The 10,864-nt window shown below is 52.1% G+C and overlaps 1 protein-coding gene across 1 annotated transcript in view; it reads left to right on the top strand.

The window, feature by feature from the left end:
* The window catches only part of ipo9 (importin 9), a 68,993-nt gene that overhangs the window by 34,837 nt on the left and 23,292 nt on the right, over positions 1-10,864 (top strand). The window contains exon 14 of the mRNA XM_078420784.1: positions 8,050-8,209. Within this exon, the coding sequence (XP_078276910.1) occupies positions 8,050-8,209 (160 nt within the window). The remainder of the gene's footprint in view (positions 1-8,049; positions 8,210-10,864) is intronic.

Below are 10,864 nucleotides of genomic sequence, written 5' to 3'. Positions count from 1 at the left end.
CCCTCCACACCTCCCTCCTCCCTCCCTCCCCCTTTCCTCCCTCCCCTCCTCCCGGTTACAATGGAAACCCTACGAGGACGGGCCCAACGGGCACACTTGTGCTAGTATATTATTAAAACTCTGTGTCCGTGTGTTTGTTTGTATGTCCGTATGTGTGTATGTGGGCAGCTTAACTTTTGATGCTCGCATAGCGAAAACTATACACCATAGCGCTACAATGTTTGCACCACTATATTCACCATTATCCTGGCCATATATTACAATTACTTTCATTCAACTTGAAGCTACATTTTTTAAGCTAGAGATTTTAAAGTTTAAAATTTTCATTTCTAACCCATTTCTTGAAGGGCTTCAGCGTGTGACGTCACAATGGCACCCGTGCACCTATGAGAGATCAGCTAACGCTCCCCGCCGGTGTTTAGCATGTGACGTCACAATGCAATGCGACTCGCACGTCTTCAACAGATCAGCTCGCTCTCGCCCCCCCCCCCGACCTTTCACTAATGCGCTCCCCCGCCCGCCCCCTGGACCTTTAACTGATGTGCTTCCCCCCCCCCCCCCCCCCCCCCCCGGGACCTTTCACTGATGCCCCCGCCCCCCCGGACCTTTCACTAATGCGCTCCCGCCCCCCGGATCTTTCACTAATGCGCTTCCCCCCCCCACCCGGACCTTTCACTAATGCGCTCCCCCACCCCCCGGAGCACAGCCGAATGACGGCAGTGCTGAGGCGGGATGGAGTGGGTGAAGGGAGGGGGGGGTGGACTGGGTGAGGGGGAAGGAAGAGGGGGGGAGGGGGAAGGAAGAGGGGGGGAGGGGGAAGGAAGAAGGGGGAGGGGGGAGGAGGAGAAGGGAGGAGGAGAGGGGGGGAGGAGGAGAGGGGAAGGAAGAGGAGAGGGGAAGGAAGAGGAGAGGGGAAGGAAGAGGGGGGAGGAGGAGAGGGGGGGAGCGCACTCCATTCCCACCTCAACCCCCCTCCATTCCCACCTCAACACCCCTCCATTCCCACCTCAACCCCCCTCCATTCCCACCTCAACCCCCTCCATTCCCACCTCAACCCCCCTCCATTCCCACCTCAATCCCCCTCCATTCCCACCTAAACCCCCCATTAAAACTCCCCCAAACCTCCCAGCCCCATTATCTTCCACCCTCCGTTCACCCAATTCATCCCCCCTGAACCCCCTTTGAAACTCCCCCAAACCTCTACTGCATTGGTCTAACACTCAACCACTCCATCCCTCCGCATTCCCGGGTGGGGGCAGGGGAGGGACAAGTGGGGGTGGCTAGGGGGGGTGGAGTGGGTTAGTAGGGGGAGGAGGGGGGGATTGAGTGGGGGGTTGAGGGTGCTACAATACAAGAGAGGCTTTGGGTCCAGGCCTCACTCAATCATGCCCTCTCCCATTCCCTGCCCCCCCCCCCCCTACGAGGAATGGTCCCAACGGGTCCACTTGGTCTAGTAAAACTCAGATCTTGTGTGTGTGTGTGTGTATATATATATATATATATATATATATATATATATATATATATTTATTTATCTGTTTATTTATTTATTTATCTATATTTATTTATTTATCTATATTTATTTATTTATTTGTATGTATGTGTATATATGTCTGAAATTTTGACATTTGTTTGTGGACAAGTGCACCTGCAGCCAAAACTAAACCATACAGCGCCACAATTTTTTGCGCCACCTTAATCACCACTTTTCTGGCGACTGTTTAAAACAAGTTTTATTTAAATTGGTCGAGAGGGTGGGGGGGCAGTGGGGGTCAGGGAAGAGGGGAGAGTGGGGGTGGGAGGGAAAGGGTGGGTGGGGGGGAAGGGGGACTGTGAGAGTGGGGGAGGGTGGTTGGAGGAGATAGGGGGTGTGGGGGGAAGGGGGGTTGTGGTGGGGAGGAGAGGGTGGGGGGGAAGAATGGGGCTGGGGAGGAGGGCAGGGTGGGGTGGGGAGGAGGGAATAGTGGGGATGAGGGAAGATTGGGGTAGGGGAGAGGGGTGCAGGATGGGGGAGGGGGGAATGGGGGTGGGGCGTGTGGGGGCAGGGGAGGGGCAAGTGAGGGTGCATAGGGGGGATGGAGTGGGTCAGTGGGGGAGGAGGGGGGGATAAGGGGGATTAAGTGGGGGGGGTTGAGAGTGCTACACCAATACAGGAGAGGCTTTGGGTCCAGGGCTCACTCACTCACTCACACTCTCCCCTTCCCTGCCCCCTCTCTACGAGGAATGGGCACTTGGTCTAATATAAATTAAAAGTAGGAGCAGACCATTTGATCCCTTGTGTTTATTTTGACATTGATATTGTTATGGCTGATCTGACTAATCTCAACTCTACATTTGTTTATCCTTGGTAGCCTTTCACCCCTTGCATTATCCATAATCTATCTATTTCTGTCTTTAAAATATTGAAAGACTGATTCCATTATCCTTTGAGGAAGTTCTAAAGACACTCAATCTTCTGAAGGGAGAAAAGTCTGTCTCAAGTCTACCTCATTTCTGAACAGTGACCACTTGTTCTTGATTTGCAGAGGAAACATTCTTCTACATTCATTCTGTCAAAACCCTTCAATATCTTAATTCAGTGACTTCCTAGTTCCAAACACTTTTGCCCGAGCCTTTCCAACCTTTTCCTGTAAGACAATCCATCCTTCCAGCTATTGGTCTAGTAAATCGGAACTGTTTCCAACACACTTCATTCCAGCATAAATAAGAAGACTTGTACTGCACACAGTACCACAGAAGTGGTCTCACCAATGTGTATACTGTTGTAATAAATGCGCTGTACTTTCAGACTCCAGTAAGGGCCAATGCTGCATTATCTGCCACCCTTGCGTGCCAGCTTTCAGTATTTTGTGCCGAACGACAGGTCTATTTATGTTGCAGCTTTTCTGCATTTAAATAATACTCATGTAGTGGCCTGGCGGAGGCCAGAGAAAAGGCAAGACGCCAGGCAGTGTTTAGTTAGATTCTTTTATTAGGCTGCCCACAGCGTAGTTCTCCTAGGGATAAGATACGCCTTCCCTTGGCCTGGCTTTTAACCCCTTTCGCCTGTCCGTCACGTAACGAGGGGGCTGACCCAAGGAGTGGCCTGATCCGCCACAGGACCCCCCCCAAGAACCGGAGGTACAAAACGGACAGGAGGGCGCACGAGACGACCAGCCCGGGTGCGCACCATGACCGGCGCAGGGACCGGCGACTGACCGACAGGTGGAGGGGTCGTAGCAGACACTGGAGGGGGTAGCTTGGACGGGGGGCGACCGCGCGGGCGGGGCTGTGCAACCGGCACCGGCCGATCAATGTCCACGTGTGCCGGCTTCAGCCGTGCGACCGAAACAGTCTCTCTGCGACCCCCCATGTCCAGAACGAATGTGGCCGAGCCGTGTTGCAGGACCCGGAAGGGGCCCTCGTACGGCCGCTGGAGAAGTGATCGGTGTGCGTCCCTGCGCAGGAACACAAACTGGCAGTCCTCCAGAGCGGCAGGGACGTGTGGCTGGAATGTCCCATGACGTGACGTGGGCACAGGTGCCAGCCTGCCCACCGTCTGCCGAAGACGTTGCAGGGCGTCAGAAGGCTGCTCCACTCGACCCTGCGCTGGTGGGATGAACTCCCCGGGAACCGTCAAGGGGGCCCCGTACACCAACTCGGCGGAGGAGGAGGCCAAGTCCTCCTTGGGTGCGGTGCGGATCCCCAGCAAAACCCACGGCAGGGCGTCCACCCAGTCTGGGCCCGTGAGCCGAGCCTTCAGGGCAGCTTTCAGCTGGCGGTGAAAACGTTCCACCAACCCGTTCGACTGTGGATGGTACGCCGTAGTGTGGTGTAGGCTGACACCCAAGAGTCTTGCCATGGCCGACCACAGTTCCGAAGTGAACTGTGGCCCCCGGTCGGATGTAATGTCCAGTGGCACCCCGAACCGGGCGATCCAGTGCGCCGCCAAGGCCCGCGCGCAGGTGGCCGTCGAGGTGTCTGACAGCGGAATGGCCTCCGGCCACCGCGTGAAGCGATCTACCACAGTGAAGAGGTAGGTCATGCCCCGGGACGGCGGCAGCGGCCCCACGATGTCCACATGAATGTGGTCGAAGCGCTGCCGAGGGACACGAAACTCTTGCAGAGGCGCACGCACGTGTCGCTGGATTTTTGAAGTTTGGCACGGGATGCAGGTGCGTGCCCAGTGTGCGACCTGCTTACGCAGCCCGTGCCACATGAAACGGGAGGATACAAGGGCCACCGTCGCCCGAATGGAGGGGTGAGACAGCCCATGGAGCACCTCGAATACCCTGCGACGCCAGACGACAGGGACGATGGGCCGAGGCAGGCCAGTGGAGGTATCGCACAACAGTGTTGTATCCCCGGGGCCACAGACAATGTCCTCCAGCTGCAGGCCGGACACGGCTGTACGATAGGCGGCCATCTCCTCGTCCCCCAGCTGTGCGGCTGCTAGGGCGGAATAGTCGATCCCCCCGGCCATTTGTAGGACGGCGTGGATCGCGGGTCTAGACAGGGCGTCGGCCACCCTGTTGTTTTTTCCCTCCACGAACCGAATTGAGGTGGTGTATTCCGACACATAAGCCAATTGTCTCTGTTGCCGCGCAGACCACGGATCCGAAACCTTGGCGAACGCAAAGGTGAGTGGCTTGTGGTCTGTGAACGCGGTGAAGGGTCTCCCCTCTAGGAAGTACCGAAAGTGGCGTACCGCGAGGTAGAGGGCGAGGAGCTCCCGGTCGAACGCGCTGTAATGCCGTTGGGCCCCGCTGAGGTGCCTGCTAAAGAAGGCGAGTGGCCGCCAACACCCGTCGATGTGCTGCTCTAGCACCGCACCGACCGCCACCTCAGAAGCGTCCACGGTCAGGGCGGTTGGGGCATCCTCCTTAGGATGGACGAGCATCGTGGCCCTGGCTAGGGCCTCCTTAGCCTGCTCAAAGGCCGCTCCTGCTTCGTCGTCCCACTCGACCTCCTTGCGGCGACCAGCCATGAGGTGGAAGAGTGGGCGCATAGTTCTGGCCACCGACGGCAGGAAGCGGTGATAGAACGAGACCATCCCAACGAATTCCTGCAGGCCCTTGACAGTGGTCGGTCGGGGGAAACGGCGGACAGCTTCGACCCTGTCCGGAAGAGGTACCACCCCTTGTGGGGTCACCCGATGGCCGAGGAAATCGATGGCCGTCACCCCAAAACGGCACTTGGAAGTATTGATTGACAACCCGTACTCGCTGAGGCGTTTACACAGCTGGCGGAGGTGGGTGCAGTGCTCCTGCTTCGAGCGGCTGGCCACGAGTACGTCGTCCAAGTACACAAAGACGAATTCCAGGCCACGGCACACACAGTCCATAAGCCGTTGGAAGGCCTGTGCGGCGTTCTTCAACCCGAACGGCATCCGTAGGAACTCGAATAGGCCGAACGGGGTGATGATGGCAGTCTTGGGGATGTCATCGGGGTGGACCGGGATTTGATTATATCCACGCACAAGGTCCACCTTGGAGAACACGGATGCTCCGGCCAGGTGGGCATTAAAGTCCTGGATGTGCGGAACCGGGTACCTGTCGGGAACGGTCGCGTCATTTAAGCGCCGATAGTCCCCGCACGGTCGCCAACCCCCGTCCGCCTTGGGGACCAAGTGGAGTGGTGACGCCCACGGGCTATCGGAAGGGCGCACGATGCCCATTGACTCCATCTGACGAAACTCCTCTCGAGCTAGACGGAGCTTGTCTGGAGCGAGACGCCGCGCTCGGGCGTGCACGGGTGGGCCGGTGGTGGGGATGTGATGTTGCACCCCGTGCTTGAGAGCGGAGGAGGAGAAGTGGGTTTCCACAATGTCCGGGAAGTCCGCCAGGATGCGCGCGTACGTCGCATCCACGGACGACAGGTGTTCGACGTTGGGGGAGACCGGCCTCAGCGTGCTGGAGTGCACCAGGCGCTGCCGCCTGACATCCACGAGCATGGAATGCGCCCGCAGGAAGTCGGCGCCCAGCAGCGGCTGGGAAACATCGGCAATGATGAACCGCCACGTGAACCAGCTGTCGCCGAAGTTAAGGGCGAGCTGGCAGACCCCGTAAGTGTTGATGGGGCTACCGTTCGCCGCAGTGAGGAGGGGGCCGTCGAGGTCACCAATGTAGTGGCCTGGCGGAGGCCTGAGAAAAGGCAAGACGCCAGGCAGTGTTTAGTTAGATTCTTTTATTAGGCTGTGAGCTCCTGCCCACAGCGTAGTTCTCCTAGGGATAAGATACGCCTTCCCTTGGCCTGGCTTTTAACCTCTTTCGCCTGTCCGTCACGTAACGAGGGGGCTGACCCAAGGAGTGGCCTGATCCGCCACACTCAATTTGTTCTTCTAAAGTAAATAACCACATTTTCCTACAACATGCTCCTTTTGCTGACATTACTAAATCACTCACTCAAGCTATTAATATCCCTCTGTAAGCTCTTTGTATCTTCTCAACCTGCTTTCCTACCTGTTTTTGTGTCACCTGCAAGTCTATCTGCTGTGCACACGCCTCCTCCTTTCAAGTCAGTTCTTCCTTTGAGGTGCATTTGAACAACCAGAAAACCAGCTATAACGATTGGTGGTCCAAAGACCCAAATGCTGATAGCTGTAATCTCTCACTTCATATCCCTTTGTAGCTTTTGTCTTCACAGCTTGCTTTCTTGCTTATGCTCGTCATCAAATTTAACAGCCATGCTTTTTGATGTCTTCACCCAGGGGGGGATCTTATTGAAACATATAAGATAATTAGGGGATTGGACACATTAGAGGCAGGAAACATGTTCCCAATGTTGGGGGAGTCCAGAACAAGGGGCCACAGTTTAAGAATAAGGGGTAGGCCATTTAGAACGGAGATGAGGAAGAACTTTTTCAGTCAGAGAGTGGTGAAGGTGTGGAATTCTCTGCCTCAGAAGGCAGTGGAGGCCAGTTCGTTGGATGCTTTCAAGAGAGAGCTGGATAGAGCTCTTAAGGATAGCGGAGTGAGGGGGTATGGGGAGAAGGCAGGAACGGGGTACTGATTGAGAGTGATCAGCCATGATCGCATTGAATGGCGGTGCTGGCTCGAAGGGCTGAATGGCCTACTCCTGCACCTATTGTCTATTGTCTATTGTCATTAATATAAATTATGAAATATCGAGGTCCCTATTGTATTCACAGATTTCCTTTAAACATTGCCCTTCTCACCTTAAAGCTACACCCTCTTGCCTTTGATATTTCCACTCTGGGAAAATAGTTTACCCTATCGATGCCTTTCATAATTTTACATATCTCGGCTATTCTGAGAGGAGGCATAAATGGATCATACCTGAATGATCTGACACTGCATCTTGATCCCTCAACCTAATTCACCAGTTCACTTTACCCAGCTCTGCTTTCATGTCCATATTTAAATTTAAGATGCATCATGGACCCATTCTTCTCCCCCTGTGAGTGTAAATTAGAATCATTATTATTGGTGCTGTGAGTGTGTGACATCCCAAACCATGATCTTTGCTTTGAAGTCGAAAACTTCATCTTGTTGCACAAAATCGGACTCCAGCACATTTCTGACGGTTGTTTTGATGGAGACGATGGAGAAGATTGTTAGGGGGGGGGCAGGGTAGAATGGAGATGTGTGAGAAAATAGTTTCTGTGCTGAACCTGCAGCATCTGTGTAATGGGAGTATTCAATGGGAAAGCGGAGCAAGCTTTCCCTGCATCTAACACTACGCTGTACTTGCCCTTGGATTTTACATTACAATGTAGAGATGGTTCTCTTGCAGAAGTAATCCATATTGTGCCAAGGCATGTTTTGCTGTTTTTGCAGGGTGTAGGTGGAATTCATAACATCTATTTTGTTTCCCCTGACTTGTTTGATGGGAATGAGCACCAGAGCTTAAAAGATGTCTAGTCAGTTATATGAATTCTACTGCTTCTCAAGTTTTTTTAGAGTGCAGATAATATACATGGTGACGGTAAATGAAGAACCTCAAACCTCTTTCTCCCCCCCCCCCCCTCCCTCTCTTTCCCCATCTCCTTCAGTCACCTCTTCTCTCTCATGCATACTCACTGTCTTGTTCCTTTGCTCTCCCTCACAGTATCTCCATTTCTGCTTGGCCGTGCCCTCTGGGCTGCCAGTCGATTCACTACAGTTATGACCCCTGAGCTGATTCAGCAGTTTCTACAAGCAACTGTGAGTGGTTTGCATGAGACCCAACCACCATCGGTGCGAATCTCGGCTGTTCGGGCTATCTGGGGGTAAGCTGCAAACTTGACATTTTGTTTTATTTTGAGCTTTTAACATAACCTTCAAAGGTGCATTATGGTTGTCATGGAATCACGCAGCATGGAAATGGGCCCTGCAGCTCAACTCATCCATGCTGACCAAGATAGCCCATCTAAGCTTTTCCCATTTGGCCATGTTTGGCTCATCTCTAAACCCTTCATATCCATGTACCTGTCCAAATGTCTTTTAAATGTTGTAATTGTACCGTCTCAACTACTTCCTTGGCAGCTCATTCTATACACCTGCCACCTCGGTGTTGAAAAGGGGGTTCTTGTTCTTTCCCCCCATAACTTTGTATTATGCTCTCGGGTTGTTGATTCCCCAACCCTGGGGTAAACTGTTCATTCACGCAATCTATTTCCCTCATGATTTTACTCAACGGATCAGACATGCTGTCTAACCTCCTGAGTTGCCCTAGGTTTTTGTGTCTATCTTCGGTTTAAATCGACATTTGCAGTTCCTCCCTCATGATTTTATATGCTTGTATAAGATCACCTTTCAACCTCCTGCCCTGCAGTGAATAAACTCCAAGTCTGCTCAACGACTCTCCTCTAGCTCAAGCCCCCATGGCCAGGCAACGTCCTCATAAATTTTCCCTGTACCCTTTCCAGCTTAATGGCTTCTTTCCTATAGTCCGGAGAACAAAACTGAAAACAATACTTCCAGGTGTGGCCTCACCAGGGCTTGAACGGCTAAGCTATAGGAAAAGGTTAGGCAGGCTGCAACTTCATTCCTTGGAGTGCAGGAGGCTGATAGAATGAATGCACGGTCTTTTGCCCAGGGTAGAGGAATCAAAAATTAGGGTATATGTTTAAGGTGAGAGGGGCAAGGTTTAATATGAACCTGAGGGACATTTTTTTCACTCAGACAATGAGTTTGTGGCAGAGGTGGTAGTTGAGGCAGATGCTATAACAACATTTAAAAGACACAGGCAGGTATGTGGATAGGAAAGGTTTAGAGTGATATAAGCCAAAGTGGGCAAACTACCTTAGATGGGATATTTTGGTCAGCGTGGACAAGTTGGGCGATAGGGCCCTTTTTCAGTGCTGGATGTCTCTTTGATCCACTAATGTCCTGTGTTAAATTCTTTCAAATTTCCCGGGTTCTATAATGGTTCATGCAGATTGGAATGCACTAAATGTAATGATGTTACTTCTGAATGGCGGGGGATTTATTGATCTTTATAGTTAAGGAGTGATCGAACTATACAGCTTCATCCCAACTTGTCCATGCCGACCAAGTTGCTTCACCGAGTTAGTACCTTGGAGGCCCATATCTCGCCAAGCCTTTTCTATCCATGTACTTGCGTAAGTTTATGCTACATTTACACCCACCTCTACCACTTCCTCTAGCATTTCTTTCTATGTCAGCATCACCCTATGAGTGAATAACCTTCCCCGTAGCTCTTCTTTAAGTATTTCCCGTCTCATTGTAAGACTAAACCATATTAGACTCTCCTACCCTGGAGAAACGACTGTGGATATTCACCGTGTCTAGCTATGCCCCTCGTGGAGTCATAGAGTGACACAGTGTGAAAATAGGCCCTTCGGCCCAACTTGCCCACACTGACCAACATGTCCCCGCTACACCAGCCCCACCTGCCTGCGCTTGGTCCATATCCCTCCAAACTTGTCCTATCCATGTACCTGTCCATAACTGTTTCTTAAATGTTGGGGTAGTCCCAGCCTCAACTACCTCATCTGGCAGCTTGTTCCATACACCCACCACCCTTTGTGTGAAAAAGTTACCCCTCCGGTTCCTATTAAATCTTTTCACCTTGAACCGATGTCTTCTGGTCCTAGATTCCCTTACTCTGGGCAAGAGACTCTGTGCATCTACCCGATCTATTTCTCTCATGATTTTGTGCACCTCTGAAAGATCGCATCCTTCTGCGCTCCAAGGAATGAAGACCCAGCCTATTCAACCTTTCCCTATAGCTCACACCATCTATTCCTGGCAACATCCTCGTAAATCTTCTCTGAATCCTTTCAAGCTTGACAATATCTTTCCTATAACATGGTGCCCAGAACTGAACACAATATTCTAAATGCGGTCTCACCAATGTCTTGTACAACTGCAACATGACCTCCCAACTATACTCTATACTCTGGCTGATGAGGGCCAATGTGCCAAAAGCCTTTTCGACCACCTTATCTACCTGCGACTCGAGCTTCAAGGAACCATGCACCTGCACTCTTAGATCCCTCTGCTCTACAACACTCCCCAAAGACCGACCATTCACTGTGTAAGTCTTGCCCTTGTTAGGCGTCCCAAAATGCCACACCTAACACTTTTCTGTGTTAAATTCCATCAACCATTCCTCGGCCCACCTGGCCAATCGATCCCAATCATCTTTCACAACCTGCTGCAATCTTTTACAACTATCTGCAAAACCACCCACTTCTGTATCATCAGCAAACTTGCTAATCTTGCCCTGTATGTTCTCATCCAAATCATTGATGTAGATGACAAACAGTAAAGGGCCCAGCACCAAATGCTGAGGCACACCACTAGTCACAGGCATCCAGTCTGAGAAGCAACCTTCCATCATCACCCTCTGCTTCCTTCCATTGAGCCAATTTGCTGTCCATTCAGCTATCTCTCTTTGGATTTCTTGCGATCTAACT

This window comes from Rhinoraja longicauda, chromosome 24, assembly GCF_053455715.1.
Source record: "Rhinoraja longicauda isolate Sanriku21f chromosome 24, sRhiLon1.1, whole genome shotgun sequence".
In the NCBI taxonomy this organism is placed as follows: domain Eukaryota; kingdom Metazoa; phylum Chordata; class Chondrichthyes; order Rajiformes; family Arhynchobatidae; genus Rhinoraja; species Rhinoraja longicauda.
The sequence above is the reverse complement of the archived record's forward strand: the minus strand, read 5'-3'. Positions and strand labels throughout refer to the sequence as shown.